The 22506-nt window shown below is 38.0% G+C and overlaps 2 protein-coding genes across 7 annotated transcripts in view; one reads left to right on the forward strand and one right to left on the reverse strand.

The window, feature by feature from the left end:
• Positions 1 to 3264, reverse strand: part of LOC113075017 (protein FAM102A-like) — a 42938-nt gene extending 39674 nt beyond the window's left edge. The window contains exons 1-2 of one of the 2 annotated variants that reach the window (XM_026247734.1): positions 2690 to 3264; positions 2038 to 2328 (exon numbers count right to left, since the gene is read on the reverse strand). In XM_026247734.1, coding sequence (XP_026103519.1) covers positions 2038 to 2183 — 146 coding nt within the window. In that variant the 5' untranslated portion in view covers positions 2184 to 2328; positions 2690 to 3264. The remainder of the gene's footprint in view (positions 1 to 2037; positions 2329 to 2689) is intronic. The other variant, XM_026247739.1, reaches the window with a different exon arrangement.
• A 2375-nt stretch (positions 3265 to 5639) lies between these two features.
• LOC113075041 (calcium-binding mitochondrial carrier protein SCaMC-2-B) lies at positions 5640 to 22415 on the forward strand. Of its 5 annotated transcripts, none has more exons than XM_026247757.1 (10): positions 5640 to 6483; positions 14841 to 14967; positions 15482 to 15569; positions 16443 to 16554; positions 17318 to 17476; positions 18042 to 18194; positions 18481 to 18588; positions 18882 to 19049; positions 19392 to 19542; positions 19711 to 22415. In XM_026247757.1, exons 1-10 carry the CDS (start codon positions 6148 to 6150, stop codon positions 19893 to 19895), a joined length of 1587 nt encoding a protein of 528 aa, XP_026103542.1. In that variant the 5' UTR covers positions 5640 to 6147; the 3' UTR covers positions 19896 to 22415. The 5 variants fall into 5 exon arrangements, with proteins under 5 accessions (XP_026103542.1, XP_026103546.1, XP_026103559.1 ...); XM_026247761.1 differs by lacking the exon at positions 5640 to 6483 and adding an exon at positions 11141 to 12112; XM_026247774.1 differs by lacking the exons at positions 5640 to 6483; positions 14841 to 14967; positions 15482 to 15569 and adding an exon at positions 15956 to 15974.
• The last annotated feature ends 91 nt before the right edge of the window (positions 22416 to 22506 follow it).

Consider the following 22506-nt stretch of genomic DNA (forward strand, 5'->3'; position numbering starts at 1 on the left):
TTATGAAAAACTGAACTGTGGAACTGAAGCTGCAGACCAAGTCTGAGATCAGCTTAAAGATGCAAGATCTTAATGATACAGATGCTACTGATAGATTCTAGTAATAACATGGGGCATCCTTGGTCTGCCATGAGTTTACTCTTGTCAATGAAGTACTGCATGAACTCAGTCCACACTGATAAAGAGGACAGAAGGATGAAGAAACGTGAGAGAAAGAGAGATAAGAAAGAGCGAGGGGAGTAGGGCAGAGGGAAACAGGACCGTGGCTTAGTCAGACAAATGGTTCTCTGTTTGGACTATCACTGAAGTCTCTGTCCTGTTTTTCGCATTCTCTCTCACCCTCTTTTTCTTCTTCGTGCACTACTCTTCTTATCAATCTTGCATTCCATTTTTAGTTCCTATCTTTCTCTTGTCTTGTTTTGTCACTTTCTATTCTTTGAAGTTACTACACACTCTGTCCCTGCTGTCGATGCAATCAAATCTCTCTATTGGTCCATCTGAGAAAGTGTGGTGTTGGGAAATTCATGACAAGGCCCTCTTCTACCTCCTCATGTATGATACACAAGGCATTGTGCAGAATGAATGCGGAGGTCCTCTCACTGCAACAGAACGAGGGCTCTCTCTGTGCCTGGCACCACTAGTCATATGCCACTAAAACAACTGCTATTGCTCGTGCTCTCTGTGATTTAGCCTGAATTTATTTTAACTGCAATATTGTGAAATGTTGCAAATCCTGTGATGGCAAAGCTGAATTTTCAGGAGCCATTACTCCAGTTTTCAGTGTTACATTATCCTTTAAAAAACATTCTAACATGCTGATTTGCTGCTAAAGAAACATTTCTTTTTATTATCAAATTTGAAAATAGTTGTACCGTTTAATATTTCTGTGGAAACTGAAAATAGAAAGTTCAAAGTTCAAACAGAAAACTTTTCTACAATAAAATTTTTTTTACTGTCAGTTTTGATCAACAGAATGCATCCATGATAAATATATAGAGAGAAAGAAAGAGAGCTTTACAAAAGAGAGATATTGAAAAGTGTGAATATTGGTAAAAATCATAAAAATAAATAAAAACATAAAACAGATTATATCTAATTGTGACCATCCTTATTCTATATCACATGGCTGCAAAGTCCAAAAAAAGTAAAACATAAAAAAATGACAACACACTGCACTGAACACATCAGATGCAAGATTCATACAATCAGAGACTTTTTAATATTCACATGTTGGAATCATAACCCGCTGGTCAACATATATGACTGCTGATTCACTCAGATTTACTAATGCACCTTTATTCTTCTTATTGGGCCGAGTCTGATCAGACTTGCCCAACTGTGAGTCTAACTTAGGGCTTATTAGGGCTATTTATAAACAACCATACCGCTGACATCTGTGTGCTAATATCTTAAACCACAGTCCATGCGCAGAAATCAAAAGAAATCATGAAAATGGACTTGATTGTGCAATTCAGGCCATCTGTGTGCAATGATTAAAAGAGCAAATCCTTCACCTTGGTACAGAGTTTAAAGAATGGCAGTGGTTTGACCCTGACCCTTAAAATATGTCTTAACTTGTGATGACACCCCTGAAGCAACCTGTGTGGTCTTCTAAGTGCATTTTAAATGGACTGAAAAATTGTGCAGAGCCACAGGCCGGGCTGAGCAAAAACTGAAGGGCTGAGCAAGTGCTCTTATTGAAAACTATGTCAAAGACAACATCAACACCTATAATAATATACACAAATAATGACTTTCCACCCATCCTAGAGCTCTGCAGAACATTTTTCAATGCCTACCATCATTCATCAACAATCAGACCAATTTCTATTCACAGTTAATCTAAAATAACACCAGTTGCCACAGTTAGTGAAATGAGTGTAAATTCAGGATTTACAGTAATTTGAAATTCATTTTTATAAAAGTGAAGTCTAAAAGAAAATGTTACCACAGCGTTACTGCCTTAGCAACTATTTTATTTAGCAGAAACCATAGTTACCATGACCCAATACAGTCAGAGAGAATCCCAAATCTTACCTGGATGAAGAAATGGAAAAGTCTCCACCATCCAACAGTCTGATTTTGCAGAAGAGCATCCCATTGACAAACGGCACAGCCGTGAGCTCCTCCAGGGTGAAGTGTATCTGAAACTTGAACTTCTTCTTTTTAATTAAAAACGCCATACTCTTTTGAGACCGGACTATGGATGTCTGAAGGCAGAGGTAGATGGAGACAGGGAGATGTTGCTGTTTTTTAATCTGGTGCTTGGAAGTCCTTCTCAATCTCAATGTAAGTGCTTTGAAAGCTCAGCATCTCTGAAGACTGAGACTGTCCAGAGGAACACCGAGTGACAGGGGAGAGAAAAATAATAATTATGAAACTTAAAGAAACTACATCAAGTAAACACTCAAAGGTATCGTGGGATGGTTACATTCTCTACAGAAAAGCAAACGTTCCCTGGAGAGTTAGTTTAGCTTGAAGAAGTCCATTATATTCAGATGTGAAGATCCCTGGTAACTTAAGTTACTCCACTCTGGCATAAAACCAAGGAAACATGCATGTTTTTTGAGAATTAATGACAATTTCTAGCAAAATTTGCATCATAGTTTCTCTCTAATAATCTAAAGTAGTAGCCTGTTGTTTTCAGTGTCGTAACTGAAAATTTGAATAGAGACAGTTGAATACTTACGACGGCGAACAGTTTTCACATGACAGCCAGGACAGAAATCACTGGACGGAACCAATTAGAAAGCGAACCATAACAGAATTAGTAACTAGATGTAAATCGTCTCAACTGTTTGGCGTTGAGTCAAAGGTGGACTGACTGCTCGGGACTGAAGCTTACTAACGTAACGTTTGCTCTTTAGTGAACTCCGGTAAGCGCCGCCTCCACGGACGCGTGGATTCAGCCGAGCAGTTCACCGAGAGAGTGTCTGAAACTCCGTTACAACCACAAGAAGAACGCAACAGTACTTCAGACTTAAACGCCGACAAAAACCGTGACATTCCGAGCGCAGACGTGTCGTTAAGGTTTGCTAATATGTAGGTTATTATGATACTATATTGAGATACTCATCAACCCCATAAATACAAACCACGGTTTCAACAGAGGCAGAAAACAAACGCTCGTGCTGTCAAGGAGAATCTCTAAAGTAGACAGTAATCAGGAGGATTTCGCGCGAATGTGGAGAACTTGCAGAAGAATCGATGCTTGAGATTTGTTCTAAAAAAGACTTTAGCGTCATCTCGTGGCCAGATACTGCCAAGCATATTCGAAAAGCATTTAAAGGAACACTCCACCGTTTTTTGAAATAGGGCTTATTCACATTATTTCCTACATTTAGATAGGTGGGCAAATGCATTTTTGTGTCAGTGCATGCATTGTTTTAGTTTGACTGGGTCGGCGTTAGCTTAGCTTAGCACAATGAATGGAATCCTTTGTTGCCATCTAGCATGGCCGGAGTAACTACATGGCTCATGGCTAAAATATTAAAGTATGTGATTTAGTACATCTGTTTAATGAGTTCACAAGGAAGACACACAAGCAGTTTTTACTGTGGAGATACAGGACTAATCATAAGTAACAGTATATAGTTTGCTCAGGGGCGTAGCACCAAATTTTGGGCCCTGGGTACAAACCATCTTGCTGGGCCCCCGTACCAAATACCATAGTGATACCAATGGGTGGAATATTTTGAAGAAAGTCGGGAACCAAACGACTGATGGACCCCATTGACTTCCATAGTAGGAAAAAAAAAATACTATGGAAGTCAATGAGGACCAGCAACTGTTTAACTGCCAACCTTCTTTAAATTATCTTCTTTTGTGTTTAGCAGGACAAAGGAAACCATACAGGTTTGGAACAACTTGAGGGAGAGTAAATGATGACAGAATTTTCATTTTTGGGTGAACTGCCCCTTTAAAGTTTAAATGTGTACAATAACAATGTACCCATTTTGCTTATTTCCTCTTAATACTTAATTACTAATTACTAAGTGTTAAAACAGGCAATTCCGCTAAAAGCTCACCTTGTCTCACTGTCACATCCACCTCACTGTCACTGCTTTCACCTGGCCATGATGAGGGGCCTGCTGCTGCAGGGTCTGAAACTGAAATATATGGCTTCAAATGGTTGCTAAAATATCCTTTATTTTCATAATACCTTTTTTAAAGTGTAGGCTAAGTACAAGTTAATTGCTGATTATTTGTCTGTTTAAAATAAATGCAGACTATAGAATCACAGGGTACACTAACCACCAAACTAGACATTCAGTCTTTAAGTTTTAAAATAAGTAATTTTCAATCATTAAGATGTGCATTAAACCGATAACAATCCTGAGCGTGCGCGAGCTAATTTGCATAACAATGCGGTAAAATAGGCGCTAACGATCTGTGTTTTCGCGGGTGTTAGATTTTGACAATGGAGGGAAATATACAGTGTTTTCATGTAAACTTCTGACTCTGGGGAGAACTCCTCCAAGAGTTGATATTTATGTTAAAACAATGTCAAGGCTCGATTATGCATTTGGAGCTCACCTTTCTTTTCAAAAAACTGAGTGAGCAACTGCTTGCCCTCATTTGCCTTTCTCTCTTTAATCTTCGTTTCTTTTCGTTTTTGAGCCCCTGATTTTTCTTTCTTAAGGAAAGACATGACTCTTCCCTTGTCTTCCTAGTTCATATAACGGCTGACTCCAGCTCCTGTTTTATTTTACTGTCTATGCTCCTGTCTCATTAACTGATACTCCGCTGGTCCGCAGCTGAAGCACCTGAACTGCGGGTCGTACCATTTACATTGATTCGAGAGGGGTGGTGGAGCCCTGCACAGAATGAAAATGACTTTGTTATACCAAACCAGTGCCTAACTACAAGTTTAGTCTTGCACGGGAACTTTTTTTATTTTTACATAAATGCTATACAAATGTTAGTGCATGTAAATGTATGTATAGAAAACTGACTTTTAAGGGCCCCTCCCCTGCCTCGGGCCCTGGGTACTCTGTACCCTTTACCGAGTACCCAGAGTTTGCTGAAGACAGGAACAGACAAGCTCAGTACAAGTCATTGAGTCAGCACTGAATTATTGTCCTGTCTACTTTACACAGCAGGTCTACTGAGGCAACATGTGGAGCCTTTTCACAATCAATGGGATTATTCAAGTTAACTTTCAAGATGCCTGAAATATCACAATTTGGTTTTGTATAAATCGGTTAATGGCTTTTTAAATAACATCGAATCCTAAAAATGAACAGCAGAAAACTGCACTCTATGATTTCCCCAGCAGGTGTCTCTATTAGGTACAATTTTGAATGTGATCACTCAGGACTGTGAGTGACAAACAGGTTTAATTGCACTAACGATATGACAATATTTATCTACTGGCTTATTTAATAGTACGGTCCACGTGTAGAATTTAACCGCAGTTAATTGTCTGACATAGGCTACACAAGCTGGAACTTGCACACAATACAAGCATAAATGTATAATGCTAAGTTATAATGCTACTACCGATAATAACAATTATTAGTATTTATTTGTGAATTATTATAGTGGAAAAGACCAGAACTATTGGGACGTGACGAGAAGACAACTTGGATTAAAGTCATTGGTAACTGCATGTGTCCATCACTGACATCATAAGCCCCGCCCTCTTCATTCATTTCCTGTCTAACACGAGATTCCGCCCGCGCGCTACCGGCATTCTCGTTGCATCAGCTGTCATTCATACCGCCAATTCAAACCGGATAACCATTGGAAATTCACAAACTCGAGGATTTATATCCGGAACGAGATTCAGAGCGATGTATTTGTCGGAATACACCGATTCGCCTGCGCTTTTTTGACATACAGAAGCCCCGGAGGAGTGGCGGTGGGACATCCTTCCAGCTCATCACTGTGACCCGGAGCTCCGAATGAATGAGCGATCAGTTTGAACCTTACTCCAAAACATAGCACACCGATTGTTGAATTAAAGAGGCTCAAAAGATAATAGATAACTCTGTAGACGTGTTTGGAAGTTTATCTCGATGCACACGCATCCTGACTGAAAACAGGCGCCCGCTCACATCGCGTGCTCGGCTGGCTCACGCTCCTCATTACACTCAGACTTTGATTTAAACTGCTTTATCAACCATTAGTCTGGTGTTAAGTGAAATGCATGAGCGGGGATCGTTCGTCTCTCCGCTGCTCAGTGGTGTTTTCTGCCAGTGCCGCCCGGAGGAGTATCAGGGCTCGGATCCGGGAGGTGGAGGTGGCCGGACTCTGGGCTCCACGCTGGCCGCCGCAACATCCCTCTCCGAGCACCGCCATGATGAGTCCTGCGACGCCCCGCATTACTGCCCGGTGTGCGGCGGACCCGAGCAGGAGCATCATCGGCTCAAGGTGCTTTTCCAGATCTTGGATGTCAACAGAGACGGGGGCATCTGTGTCAACGATCTGACCATCGGGCTGAAAAAGTTGGGAGTCCATCGCACTGAACATGAACTCATGGTGAGTTACTTTAACTCTACATTATCCAATACGATTGAGTTATAATATGATTATGTTACAGGTCAGATCACGCTGAAAGAGAGGACAGACTTAGGGAAAAATTAAGGCAACACATTTTGTTTAGAAATCACTATTTATTAAACCCCAGGAAAAAGTCATGTACTTCTAGGCTATTAGCTCCTTATTTTCACAGCTCTTGTGTGTGTGGGGGGGTCACTCACTAAACCAGCTGACTTCAGGGACATTTGCTTAACACAGTGACTCAAAGGACATCTGTACCTTTCCTTTCTCACCACTGTGTGAAGAGGATTGCTATTTTTCCTAGAAAGGATTACTGTTGTTTACAGTGTTTGATGTAGGCTTATGGCAAAAAAGAACTCCATTGTTGGGTGAACACTGGTATTGCATACACTGCATGATAGGTACCTTTTTCTATTTTAGGGCAGGTTTGTGGGTTTCTGTCTACCCAAAATAAACATTTAAGGAGCCAAACTGAGTTTGAGTTCAGTCTTGTGTGTGTGTGTGTGTGTGTATATATATATATATATATATATAAGAAAAAGCCAGAAAGAAAAAACATTATATTAAGCTAATGCAACTGGCCCCAGAAGTAGAAGCAATACTGAATACCCATATACAGCATGTTGTTTCTAATCGGAGTTCAGTATAATTTTCACTTTCATGTTTACTGGATATGAATCTAGCCTAGAATGCATCTGATCAAAGAAGAAGGAAATGCCTAACTAGAAATTGTCCCTCGAGAACATACACAGAAAACATAATAAATAAGCACAAACAAAAAGTTGTTGTTGGGAAATTCACAGCATGGTAAAAAATTAAAGAACTGCTTTGGGTGACCGTAATCTGTTAAAATGAAAGAGAAATTTGGTGAAGAGGACAGGAAATGTTTCTCTTTTAGTTCTTCAGTGAACGCAGTATATGTTATAAAACTGCTTTATCAAAATTAGCCTGACATAATTGTTGGAAAAGGAGCATCCTGCAAATCAGGGAATGGGATCTTGGATACTGAACGCCAATCACGAGATCTTCTGTCATTTATGATTTACCACCCCAGCAGTTCTCCCTCCCCCATCTCTCTCTCTCTCTCTCTCTCTCTATCTCTGTGATGGGGGAAGGTGAGAGGTTTTTTCTTTTACAGGTAACATAATGTTAATGCTTTCAGAATTAAACTGAGAAACTAAGTTTCAGAGATGGTTTACTCATTGTCTTATAAAGAGGACAGACATGTTCTGCATACCACACTACTGATAGTTTCATCTCCAGGTGTGTTTTTCTTTTTTTAAATACATTTCTTACTAGGTTTACTTAAGGCAGGGGTCATCAAAATCTCAGTCCTGGAGGGCCGTCGTCCGCCGTCTTAAGGTAAAACTTTTTTTTGGGGGTCATGGCAGTCTTGGACAAAAGCCTGGCTGCAGTATTTTTTTTTATGCATCAAGAATTCCTTTGTTTGACCGGAAGCAAAAGCACTTCGAACAAAACTTGAAGTTCCTCTATAGTGGACTAGCTGAGATTTGTTGGCACTGCCTAAATAGACCAGTAAATGTGTTATTACAAGTGAAATTTTGAGGAGGTCAAAGGAGTTTACTGCTTAATTCACAACCTCACACCGTGATGAATGGCATCTGCTGCTTCAGTTATGGAGGGCAAAAATACCTTACTGGCACTTTGATGATCAAGGGTGGATCACTCTTGTGGATTTGAGCTTGATTTGCACATTGGATTTGCAAATGCAATAAGAAGATAAATGCAAATGCAGTGCTAGCCTGGTGTACAGGACCTGCTCAGAGACTTCTGTTCAAAACCACTCAGAAATAGAGACTCAGGTCTTCATAATATTGTATGAATGAGTGTTTGGAGAAACGTTTTTAATCATAGGAGTTTTTACATGAATCTTTAATAGTTTAAATGGAGTAGCTCTTGTTGCCCAGTATATGTGGACACTTTTTCACTTTAATTTAGTCTTTTTTTTCTTTTTCTTTTTACAATAATGTGTTAAACTCTTCTGACATTTGCTCTTAAACATCCAGTTAACTTCACTGGATGCTGGTTTACAGTAATCCTTTAACCAATTGACTTCATTGTGTTACAGACTGTGAATGAAGCTCATTTCCCAGATTTGCACCGTAACTTCCTTTAAATTCAAGCAGAATGATGTCAAACCTGCCACATATAGCAATCCAATTCCTCCCACATCAGAAATCATTCCCACAGTGGCTCATTACATTAGTCCACTAGAAACCCTGCTAATTTCGAACATCAGTAGCTAATCCTCTCCATTTAGAGAAATATTGGGTTTATGTTCTGTTTAAATATGTAAATGCTTTCCCTTCTTGTGTTTTTTTTCTTTCTTTTTTTCTTATAAATGTAATATTTGTTTTATATTTTAAATTAAGAGCAGTAAAAGCAAGCAGCTAGACCTTTCATCATGTTTAGAAGGCTGGGTGAATAATTTAGGATCTCTCTATCGTCACATATTAATTAGATTAGGTGTACAGGGGCCCCTCTGGAGAACAGCGCGAACCACTACTATGATTGGGTAATTTTTATTTTTTTGGGACCCGTGATGTGTACGTTTAAAGGAACATACGCTACATATTAGAGGAAGTTTAAAGGTGCCATAGAATGCAGTGATACAATATTTTAAGTTGTTCTCTGATGTCCCTGAGTGTGTATGTGAAGCTTTATCTCAAAATACCCCACAGGTAATTTTTTAAAGCTTGTTGAAATTGCCAAATTTAGGGTAAGAGCCATAACACACTGTTTATGTGTATGTCCCCTTTAAATTAAAATGAGCTGGTGCTCCCGCCTCCCTTCTCAGAAGAGCTTCAAGAGCTCATGCTTGCGGGATTACCGCTGGTGTTACGGTTTAACTGGTGGTGACCGTGTTACTGAACTCACATTGCTTTCAAATGCAATTTTTAACAACACATTCCTTTTGACGATCATTCTGATAGCACGTGAAGGCAGTATTAGTAAAAACAGGCAGAAACAATTGTAGCTTTAGCAACATTAGCCTTACAGAGAGCCAGGAATCTATTTTGGAAAAGAAAATATAACCCCTTTCACACTGCGATTCCGGCAAATACACGGGTAAAGTGTTCCGGCAATTATTCCCGGGTCGCTAGATTTTGCACTTTCACACTACCAGTGATTACGCAGGATATGTGCATGCTTTTACACACAACCCCTAGAGGTCCCGCAACGTCACGTGACGAAAACGTCGAAAACGGAAGGCATGCATTATAGTCTGGAACTGCTGATGTGGAGAGACCAATTATGATTTTTTTTAGGATTATAAAACAATGAGTGCGTGGATTTCTACCATTATAGGCTGTTTTTTTTTTTCACACACTGCGTCCACACAACTGTGTTCAAACACCTTATAAAAGTGTTTTTTGCATTCTATTGCACCTTTAAAGATGAAAAATAAATTCATGATTTGTTGAGAAGACATAGGGTTATGTCCTTCAAATATTATATAAAACATATTGTAGCTTTTTGTACTTTAATCGTGTATCTTGCTTTATCTGGTTTGCTTTCAGATGTTACTTGTGAACCAAAGTTTTAAAAACTACAGTATGACTTTCTTACAATATACAACAGACGTATGATGCATGACGTATGATGCATTTGCAAAGGTGAAATGTAACCACAACAAGCTGATAAATGTGAGCAAAATTAGCTATATAGACCAAAATAATTTTTTGAACCAGACTGTAAACGTTTTTTTGCTGTAAAGTTGGACATTTTAACATAGCAATCCATGTCACTGACTCCCTTTTGCAGCCGGCCTCTAGTGGTCAGTCGATGAATTACAGTTTAAGTCACTTCAGTATGGGCTTCACAGGAGAGAGCCGGTCGTCTCATAACCTGCAGCCCCCTCGGGTTACCTGTGGGTCGGGTTGGGGTGGGTAAAGAAATTGTCTCTTTATTTGAGGGGTGGGTTGGGGTGGGTCATTAAAAACAAAATAAAAAATATCTATTTTCATATTGTATTAGGTTCTTTGATAAGATTACAATACGAAGGCTTATGTAGCAACGTAACATGCGTGATGTCCCCGATGTGCGGGTCGTCTCATAACCCGCGGACTGGGTTGGGGTGGATAAAGAAATGTTACTTTATTTCAAGCGAACACACACAACCTGATTCATATTCATGAATGCAGTAGCTCATTAATCCTTAGTGCATTTTATATTGTTCTTATTGGCAGAATTCATTTCATTATCTTATCAGTATTTTTGTTTTTACAAAAACACTGAATGACCAGAAAAGCAGCACCACCAGTCCCAAGTTAAGTTAAAATTACTAATATGCATTCAAACATGGTAATCAAGTTTTAATTCCTAAAGTTCTATCTTTAAATAATACTTGATCATACTATAATGCTTGAATGATTGATGTTAAGAGTGAACTTTCAGTTATTTAAAAAAAACTGTGCCATTTCACTAAAACTGAAACATTTCTTTATATTTATATATATATATATAATCATACATTAAAAAATGTACTAGCCATTGGCGATTTAATTGCCAAGGTGTCCATAGAGGGTTGTCCTGATGATGACAGTAGATTAAAAAAAACAGAGGTCAGAGAAAACAAGTCAGCAGATTTTCCTCATTGCTGGGTGAGTTAGAAAAGGCTCCAAAAGATGGCTGTATTTTATCCTCTGATTGGCTGCCTGTGCATTGTCAGACAGGGGCAGCCAGTGTGGAGTGCTCTTATTGGCTGAGGCACAGCTGCAGTGAGGTTGCAGCTTTTTTCTCTGCATCACTTTTTGCCGGCTATAGATGCAGCCAACCTGCAGCAGCTTGCAGGACGGGCCAAGAAATACTAGCACTTAAAACTTGAAACCCTAGAAATAGGTTTGTTGTGAGGATTTCACCTTCTTCCAGTTAAGTTGTCTTTGTTCATGTTTTAGCTACTGTTCAGTGTGTAATGGGTGTGGAGTGAAGAGGGTTTTTTTTCTGCATCTTTTTGCATGATTGTGCACTCCGCAAAGAACATGTTTTGGAAAAGTGTATTGGTGAATTTGTTTTGGAAAGATGCCGTAAGTTTGCAATGTTTTTGAGGTGATTTTGAGAGCGGGTTAATTGGAACTTTTCATTCGCTGCATTTCAAAGTTTTGACTCCGTCACCGGGTTACTGTGGAAATGCTGTTGGATATGCCAGTAAGCTTTGGAAATTGTGTGGCAGTGTCCTCATCTGTCCTCATCCTCCTGGCCTGTCGGAGCAGTTTCTCTCTATATGCACTTTAAACAGCTGTAGATTTTAATTGATAGTTCTTGAGAAGACCAAGAAAAAACTCCCCACAGCTGGATGTTGTGATTTGATCAAGTACACAAACAGACTTGGAGCATCTTCACAAAGATGCTCAAGGAACTTTGGGCAACCCTTTTCCAGTGGTTTCTGGGAGTAACAGCGTGCGAATATGATACCGCAGGGCAACCAGATGCACTTAAGGAACAAAACTTAGAAAATGCTGCAAAAAAGGAAGGCCAGAGAGAACAAGGGACACAGGACGATTCAGACGGTCAAGAAAAGAGTACAGTGTCCCCAAAGAAAACTACAGTGCTGGTTATGGTGGCGCCTCCTAAGGATCTTCAGCAGGTATAGCAGAGAGCATTGCTGCATCAAACATATCTGTTGAAAGGCTTTAAAGTTGCTTGTGTATTGATAGTTTTCCTTTTGGTTTCTGAGAGGAATATGATAACAACTAAACTGCTGCACTTTATTTCTAATTATGATTCTTGATCTAAATCTTTTCAAGCTATGAGTTATATTTCACATCTCCTCATTTGCATATGGAAAATGAGGGAAATGCAAATTTTTAAGTCAAATTGGCTTCACGTCATGTGATATTAGGTGTCTGAGAAAACATCCCCAATTGAATGAAATAATTTCTGATATTTTATATCTGCACATGATATGAACTCAAAAATGACCCAAATTTAATCATTAGGAGTCCGTATGGCAGTTAAAAAGGAGCGGGAAAAGTTCTGAAATCCAATTTGTTTGTGTTTTTATTATATTCACTCCAAACAAATTTAATAAAAATGGTAATAAAGCTGTCACTGGGCTGCCTGGTACACTGTCAAAAGGTACACTTTTTTTTTTTGCTGTGAAACTGTGAATTATTGGTACCTTAAAGGTACATATTAGTACCTAAAATGCACATTGGAAAAGATACCACTCCAGTGACAGCTTGTGTACTTTTGTTTTCTGAGTGTAATTATTTTAAAGGAGCTGACAAACAGCAGAGAGTCAGCAATTCATTGGTGTGAATTTTTTTTCTTGACTTCAGCAAGTTAGAAATGTCCCACGCATGTGAATGTTGCTCTCTCTCCTTCCCCAAACGGTTGCTTCACATCTTTAATGGGTTGTAGTCTTCACTGCTCTTTAAAGATTATTATATTATGGTCAGGCCCCATGTCAGACACCAGGTCAGACTCGTTAGGGGAAGATCACATGCCAGTGACAGGATTAGATCCCATTACATTGTGAATGATCAGATTCAGGTATCTATCTCTATAGTACAGTACCAATCAAAAGTTTGGGCACTTTCCCATTCGTGTGTCCATACATTTGACTGGTACTACATATAGAATACAGTATACTGTATACATAAACAGAGTATATAAACATATACACATTTTTGCAATGATCACTCAAATGTGTTGATCAAACACTTAAAATTACGTGACAAAGATATTTAATGGAGGCAGGGCATCTAACAATTAAACAATAAATTTTACTATCCAAAATGAGTCTGACATTAGTACACTGAACAATAAAGTTGAAGTTTATTCAACTTTAATTAAATTCCATTCCATTCAACTTTATTCCGTTGATGTTTATCTGACTTCGGAACATTCATTCACGGATTTGTGCTATACTGTCTTCACACACAGACGAAATTTACTAGAGAAGTGGGACAATAATATAGGGGAACGCAGGGCACAAAGTAATGCAGGGTTAGTTTTGACACTCAATTATTTTACCATGGTGAAATTTTAATTCTGGCTTAAGTACATTTTTCATTTCAGTCTTTATTTAAAATGAGGCAAATTCGCTTTTATTTTAATCTCCAATATGTTGTTTATTAATTGTAACACTGCATTCCGGGAAAAAGAGGAGATATGGTCACTCTAAAGTCACGGCAATGTATAACACGAAGTACCTCACACACGAAACACTTAACATTACCCGTAAATATGCATAGCTAATGTAAATTTGCAACTAAGGCAACTAATGCATAGGCCATGAATTTAACATAACAGATTAGCGGACCAGAAGGAATAATATACATTTTTTTCCAGAAAACTTCAAGCACTTTCAAGGACCTGCATCAATGTGTGTTTAATTTCAAAAACTTTCCAGGGCCTTGAATTTATTTATTTATATAGCAATGTGTAACATTTTAGCGGATTTAAGATTTATTCACTTAATTGATCATTGATTTTTCTAGATTCTAGAGTATCTTTTGCTGCTGAATTAGGTATCAGATTGGCTCGGTTCTGAAAAAATGGTATCGTTGCATCCCTAATCCGGATTCAGTGAGAAGACAAGGGCTCTCTTAACCTGTTTTACACTTGCAGGGCCATTTGAGACTTGGCTGGAAGCTTGTGATCTTGACATTTTGAAACGATGCACAACTTTCGATCAGGCATTTGCTGAACACTGAACACTGAAGAATTCATCAATTCTGAATGACTTCGGCTTACATTTAATCAAAGCTATTTATGTTGAATGATTGTTAGTGAATGGATTCATTATATTATCAGTGTAAATCAATAGATAATAATTTTTCCTATATTTCTATATGAAAATACTTAATAAATGAAACTTTTTTTTTTTTCATTTAAAATGCTTTTTGTTAACATGGCTTCTTGGTGGTAGATTTAATGAGCACAGAGGCCATAAAAAAATAACTTTATTTATGAATTATATTGGTTTAATATAACTGTCAAAGCAACATCAGCCAGGAATCACTCTATGGGTCCAATTTGCTATTAAATGGAAAACACGTTCACTTTGTTTTTGTTCTTCTAAAATACTTCAGGTTAATGATTCATTCATCTTCTCCATCCCTTTCCATTGCCTTCAATTATATACTGCTCAATGGTTCAGACAGCTTGTTCCCTAAAGCTCATATAAAGCTGATGCTCATGAGGATGTTCAGCACGGTCCTTTCAATACTCTCCTCAGCAAACAAAGGCCATATGTCTGTCCCTAGTGACCCATTAGCTCAACAGCAGCAGCTCACTGACCCCAAGAATGACCTGGCTTGATTCTGTCTTGAGGTTTTGACGTTGATTCCTGCATGTATGCGTTTCAGAAAATCGTCAAGGCTGGAGACAAAGACTTGGATGGTCAGTTGGACTTTGAGGAGTTTGTGCACTACCTGAGGGACCATGAGAAGAAACTGAGGCTGGTTTTCAAGAGCCTTGACAAAAAGAACGATGGTAAGAATGATTGGGTTTTGGTGAATTATTATGGGCGTTGTCTTGAATTGCAAAACAAGCCAATTCACAGAAAGACATGCATGTATCATGCCGCATCAGGAATTTTGCAAACAGAAGATTGCATAAGCAGTGTTCTCATGTGTTTAGATCTGAGGTTCCCAACCTTTTTAACTATAAGGCCACCCAATGTGACTTGTCCAGTAGTTCCTGATTTACTGAAAGATATATATATATATATATATATATATATATATATATATATATATATATATATATATATATATATATATATATATATAATATTTTAATTTGCATGACTTTTCCAGTTTTAGTATTTAGATTTTTGTTGTTGTTGTGTCTTGTTTAAATACTTATTTTATCTTATTTTAATGCTTATTTTGTCTTCTTTTAAATCACTCAGTCATATCAAGGCCACCTTGGACGTTTGCTGAGGCCCTCTGGTTGAGAACCGCTGGTTTAGATGTTAAAATCATGTTTCCTTTTAAATCTGCAGGTCACATAGATTCACAGGAGATCATGCAGTCTCTAAGAGACCTTGGGGTTCATATATCTGAGGAACAGGCTGAAAAGATCCTCAAGAGGTAGGTTGTTTTATTGATTGTATATATCCACCCCACTCCATTCTCTTTAGTCTAGACCTGACTGATCTGTATAGTGTTGAGCTGACTGGAAACCCTGACCTCATAACAACACGTCTCCTGGGTCTTATTTTTCTGCGTGTTTCTTTGACCAGTCAATACCAAAGAGTTTTTTTTAGAGCTCATTTTCGATCTCCTTAAAGAAATCTGAATCCCATGTTCAAATGAATTGCAGCACATACAATAAAGTAATTTTTAATTTTCTGTCTGTTTGTATGTGGGTTTGGTCGTACGCTGTCTCTTTCTGTTTCTTTATCACTCTCTCCTTCTTGTGATCCCACCCCCACTCTCTCTCTCTGCTCATCTTATCAGAATAAGGAGGGGTCAAATATGTGCCCCTATAAAGTAGTAAGTAGTGGTCTTCTCCCTGCATGTTTGCTTTGCTCTGTATTTTCATTTCATCTGCTGTTTCATCTGTGCTGTTTTCATTTAGCAGTTTTGAGGTAATATTTTTTCTCAGAAGATATTTTGTCTGATGTTGATGATGTTTTGGAAATATTAAGCTAGCTAATGATGCATATATTTTAGGATTTTTTGACAAATACAACAAAACTCTTCACCGAAGAAAGCTTTCTTGAAATTAAAAAAGAAGAATTCTGAAATGTGAAGGTCAGAAATGATCTGATACGCTGAAACCAGAGACAGTTTCGCTTGAGAATAATTATTACTTTCTAGCTGCTTGACTGTACATCATTAATAACAGTTTCTTATCTAGGTGCTTACATAAAAAAACAACCACGAAAAAAGAGGCTGCTACCCAGAGCCAAAGAAGTTCCTGACATATTTTGCTCTCTTTTTGTCTTTTTATTTTAACAGTATGGATAAAAACGGTACGATGACGATTGACTGGAACGAATGGAGAGATTACCACCTGCTTCATCCTGCTGACAACATTCCTGAAATCATCCTCCACTGGAAACACTCGACGGTAAAAGAAAACCACACCATCCTGCCACATGCATTACAAAGTTTCCAGCTTTATTTGAGCACCAGCTGTCTCTCCTTTTAGGAGGTTATGGTGTTTTTTATAGTCTCTTTATCTGTATAAATTGCCTACACATGCATCACTGACATTGAGCACATTCAGCACACACCGGTGATGTTCTGCCACTTTAGTCATCCAGTCCTACTAAGCCCTGCTCATTTGTTTCCTCACACTTGAAATACTCCTGAATGGGACAAATGGGGTCATTGTGATCCAGTCTGATCCTGTTAAACAGATCAACAGTGTTCTGACGTCACTGTCTTGCCCTTTTTGACCCGGGAGAGGTAGATGTGTCCACCTCATGGATTACCATTGTACAGAGGTGAACAGATAACTTAATAATTATTTACACATATTACAGAAGGGTAATTTGGTTGAAAAAAATGAAAGGCAGGTATTTCTTTCATGATGTTATTATAATCATAATTCATTTTTAGATGATCAAAAAAAATATATATAGCTACCCAGAACCAGTGAAAATCAATCGAGTATCATATTTAAGCTGGATGATATAAAAATGAAGGAGCAAAATGTATAAATAAAAATATTTACCTCTCATCTTTTCATATGCACTTTTTATGTAATCTCAACGCAAGAATAATTTTTCTAGCACTAATGATGGATCATCTTACGAGTTGATTGTCCATTCGTTATGTTCACTTGTGCATGTAATCTCAATCCACATGATGTCATTTCCTCCGTGCAGATATTTGATGTTGGGGAAAGTTTGATGGTCCCTGATGAGTTTACGGCAGAGGAAAAGAAAACGGGGATGTGGTGGCGACACCTGGTAGCAGGAGGGGGAGCAGGTGTTGTGTCCCGTACCTGCACCGCACCCCTGGACCGCCTCAAGGTCCTCATGCAGGTATGAGACCCACCGACACCACCTGTAGAGAACTCATGAATAATACTTATTTAAGTTTGGAAAACATACATTTTTATATTATGTTAGGGTTTACATATATCAATTTGGATATATTTTATACATTTATGTTTATGTAGATATTATGTGTGATATTATTTTAACTGTGAAATATTACAATTTAAAATAACTTTTTTTTAAAAGATGTATTTAATTCCCGTGATAGCAAAGCTGAATTTTTCACAGCCATAGCGGTCACATGATCCTTTCCGAAATCATTTTAGTATGCTGATTTGGTGCTCAAGTAACATTTCTTATTATTATCAACAACAAAAAAAAGTATTCTAATCTGAATAGAAAGTTAAAAAGAATAGCATTGATTATGGTTAGAGTATTTTTAATAACATTCTAGATGTCTTTACTGTCCTTTTATTGTGTCCCAGTCATAGCATTAGTTTCATAAGAACCTTAAAGCTTACTGTACCTGGAGTAAACTTACGTTAAAATGCTTAAATGAAACTATTTACTGGCAAACTGAGATGTTTTACCACTGGAATGGTGTTGGCAGGTTCATGCATCACACAGAAACAACATGGGTTTCGCCGGAGGATTCACACACATGATCCGTGAGGGTGGACTCCGGTCGCTGTGGCGAGGGAACGGTATCAACGTTTTGAAGATTGCACCCGAGACTGCTATCAAGTTCATGGCGTATGAGCAGGTAGATATACATATATAACAGTTATTGGACTGCTGTAACAAAACTGGATAACTTATAAAATCCTGGATATTTAAAATGATACAATGTTAATACATTTACCCACAATGTTTAAATAAAAGTTGTGTTTTTGCTTCTTTGTTGTTCTTTTTTTTTTGTGATCAAATAAACTTTTTTTTTTCAGTGAACATTGTGTGGTTTAACCTTTGCAGGGAGGGGGGAAACCCCACCTTTTTTCTCTTTGCTGTTTTATCTGTGACCTCTAAAGCTCATTGGCCCTGTGCTTCAGATTAAGCGGCTGATTGGCAGTAATCAGGAGACGCTGGGGATCCTGGAGAGACTGGTGGCTGGGTCTCTAGCAGGAGCTATAGCTCAGAGCAGCATCTACCCCATGGAGGTGAGAACATAAACCAGCATTTCAAAATATCGTTTGAGTACTGCTTAGAGAAAACAAAAGCTTTCTGTTTCTGTCATTGCAATAATAATCATCAATCATAAGCCATGACTAGACCTCCCATGCACTCTCTGAATCATGTTCTGTAATGTGCAATTTTTAAAAGTGATGTTTCCCATTGTTTTTTTTTATTACTAGCTGCTATCCCATAAACTGAAACGTAATCAAGCTAATAATGGCTTTCTACACCAAAGAAAGATCTCTTGGAGCTTAAACAAAGCTTTTGTGTGTTTAAGGTTATAAAAACTCGTCTTGCCCTGGGAAGGACGGGTCAGTACTCTGGGATCACGCACTGTGCTAAACATATATTTAAGAAGGAGGGACTGAGAGCCTTCTATAAAGGTTATATTCCCAACATGCTGGGAATCATCCCTTATGCAGGAATAGACCTGGCTGTTTATGAGGTAAGTTTGCTTTACAAAAGGAAAACAATAGGACTATATATTTGTCAGGCTACATCTGTGGCGACTAACTGGAATAAAGTATTTTAAGTTAAGCTAAAAATGTATTTAGTTAGTACTATAATTGCTTAAACAAAAAGAGAAATAAAAATGAGTTAAAGCAGAATAGAAATAAAAACTAATAATAATTAACAAAGTACTATAATGGTCTATAAATAATTCTAAAACAACTCTGCTGCTTGCTTTTATTTCAGTTTTCTACATCTTGAATATTTTATGATTAATAGTTATATTATTTTATAGGTACTATAATGTAACTCATGTCTCTCTTATTTTCATGTGTAGACATTAAAAAACTGGTGGCTCCAGAGGTTTGCTACAGACAGTGCTGATCCAGGTGTGTTTGTGCTGCTAGCCTGTGGAACAATGTCTAGTACCTGTGGACAGTTAGCAAGCTACCCTTTAGCCTTAGTGAGGACACGGATGCAGGCTCAGGGTAAGTCTTTAAAGTCTCAAATATATAATTAGAAGTTTAGAATGTCTAATTCTGTTGAATAGCATATGGTTTGATTCACTATTCATGGTTTTAGTGAACTATTATTGTTTCTCTATCACAGTCCATTTGACTTTTTGCTCTTTGTTCTTGCTCTCCATCGGTTTGCAGCTTCTCAGGAAGGCAGTCCTCAGATGACCATGACTGGTCTCTTCAGACACATCGTGAGGACAGAGGGCGCTATTGGACTCTATAGAGGCTTGGCGCCCAACTTTATGAAGGTCATTCCTGCTGTTAGCATCAGCTACGTGGTGTATGAGAACCTAAAGATCACTCTTGGCGTTCAGTCCCGGTGAGGGGAACCCGAAGACTGTTAAGATCCTAAAAGGCTTTTGAATTTCCTCGCAACTTTTCTTTTGAACTACTGAATGAGATCGTCCAAGAGAGCAGGTTTGCACTCGGAGAACTGGAGCAAGAGCTATGCGTCAAAGAGGTTTGACTTTATTTGGTGAATGGAAGAGTACCTGGAATATATGAGACCACGTGCATAGAAAAACTTTCAGATCAATACCTCGGCATACAATGCAATCCTAGCTGTAAGTAAAATGTGAGCATCTCAAAATGGCATCAGTATTGGATCTAGACACTCGCTTATTCCACTCCTGTGTTTGCTATATTATAGTAGGGACCAAGAATGTGAAAGACATTTTAAAAACTGCTTTATGGAAATGACACAGCATCCACTAATTTATCATTTAAAGTGCACAACTGGAATTGAATTCACTAAAGGCTTTGGTAAAGACCATGCTAAAAATCCTGGTGTGATCTCTTCAGATGACTGAATCATCGTTCCACTGGATGGCAGTGTTCAGACGCCCACAAACTTGCATTTCATTCAAGTAATTTTACTCATTTACTTTACTCCCTCATCCTATTACATTAATTGGCGTGCCAGTTTTCGCATCTTGAAAAGTATAGTATAACAAGGGAAATATTTGAAATATGTCTTACACATCAAATGGTCCCAGTGATATGTTGAGGATTTTTTTTTTAATGTTGTTTTATTATTTATTTTTGATTTATGGTTACTATTAAAAATTTGAGCACGCTATATATGTGCACTCACTCCCCATGATGACTGGCAGCTAATCCAGCGTTATAAAACAAAGAAAGAAAGTGTTTTAAAACTCTGGGGTCAGTTGGAGAAGAAATCCAGATGTGGATCAAGTGTGAAATGACCTGGGTGTGAGAATTCAGCACCAGCTGAAATTTAGCGGGTAGAGTTCTGTGTCTAGACAGACACTGTCCGTCCGCTCTGAAGTTGAAGAAGGCAATGCTACAAATGGATTTGTTTTTACATTCAAACAATTCTTGTTCATTCATTCATGAATGATCTGCATGACTGTAGTGTAAATACAGTTTCTTACCAGTATTAGTTTGCAAGGATTTCATACATGACTATAACACTCTGATTTAAACTCTCTCTAGTCGAGGAACATATTTAAGCACTTTATTTTAATAAAATTAAACCAGACTTGAATTTTTAGGAGGGTTTCCAATGGAATGATAGTATTCAGTAATTGTAGTGGCTGTGATTTTAAGTAGATATTATTTTTCAGCATTTGTGTTTAATGTTCGTATTAGGTTGGGGGACCGTTTTTGTAAAGGAAACACTAAAGTTTAGGTTAGGATCTCTTTTGAAAAAAATCAAATGTAGTTGACTCGACTCTGCAGCAGTAGGCAAGTATCTTGTTTATTTGCATATGAAATATTTCAGGATTAGCACCCTGATGTGCATTTTGACTGACAAGGAAAAAAATAAGTTGCACTTACAGCAATTGCATGTTAAGTGCAAAAACCCACCAGTTCAATGGCTTGTCGCCCTTTGTAATTCTACAAGACCATAGTGTTAATATAGTTGCCTTATTTATGAATAAAATAACGCTGCTTTTCGACTACTTGGGGGAAACGTAAGGAGATGGCGTTAGTGTCAGACTGAAATCTTTCTCTAATGATTTGATTCTCAGGTCTCAGATACTCCTGAGACTCTTCTCTATTGAGATATGTTTCTAAGTTGTATGCAGAGTTTGTGAAAGCTTAGGATCAGTTTGCCTTTCTCAAGCCTCTTAAGCAGAAAATAAATGACTTGGGTCAGTGAAAAACAGCAAACACCCTTCTGTGTCCTAATGGTGGTTGAATGGAAGTCCGCTGTGGCCCGATTCCCTTTGAATCAGTTCAGTCTTTGTAATGCATGTATGTGTGTCTCGTCTGAAAATGCACAAATTGCACTGCAGAGACATTACAGGGCTTTAAAAACTGTATTGCCTGCCTCATAATGGATGCAGCTTGTGTTTTGTTTGTTTTGCATTTTGCACCTTTTTTCAGTTTCTCACAGGAGAAATCTTTGGACTCCTCTGGACTTGTGAGCTCGACCCATTTGTGTGGTTTTCCTGAGACTAAAGGCTTTAGATTTGTATGTGTTTGTGGCGTTCAGCACAATCGAGGAATGCCGTCCTTTGAGACTGCCTGCAATCTATTGCCTTACTGTTCAGCTGGAAGTTAGTGAGTGTAAATGCACCACGTTCACTACATGTATATCAATATGTACTGTTGCTGGGGTCCCCCGAGTATCATAAACATACACGCTAATCAAATATCCAGATATTTGTACTGCAAAACATATCTAGATGTGATGACACATCTGTGAAGTTTAATTAATGCAGAGATGTGCAAATCAATGCAAATCCATGTTTACTGGACAAAAAAGGAAATAAGAAACGATGTCTTCTTAAATGCAGAAATTGAATGTAAAGCGAAAATATTTATGTTTGTAAAATAACTGTTAAATAAAGTTATTCTTCATTATGTTCATGGAAGTTGGGTCTCAAGTTTTTTTTTTTGTTTTTTTTTACTATCCCAGGTCACAAATATTTAACTATTCAAATAATGTTTTGGTCAGTCTAACAT

This window comes from Carassius auratus, chromosome 5, assembly GCF_003368295.1.
Source record: "Carassius auratus strain Wakin chromosome 5, ASM336829v1, whole genome shotgun sequence".
NCBI lineage: Eukaryota > Metazoa > Chordata > Actinopteri > Cypriniformes > Cyprinidae > Carassius > Carassius auratus.

Excerpts from the sequence above, each read along its gene's own strand:
- LOC113075041 (XM_026247757.1), top strand. The coding sequence starts at position 6,148 with ATGCATGAGCGGGGATCGTTCGTCTCTCCGCTGCTCAGTGGTGTTTTC. Across the intron at positions 6,484-14,840 it reads GCACTGAACATGAACTCATG|AAAATCGTCAAGGCTGGAGA; the intron begins GTGAGTTACTTT and ends TATGCGTTTCAG. Across the intron at positions 18,589-18,881 it reads GCAGCATCTACCCCATGGAG|GTTATAAAAACTCGTCTTGC; the intron begins GTGAGAACATAA and ends TGTGTGTTTAAG.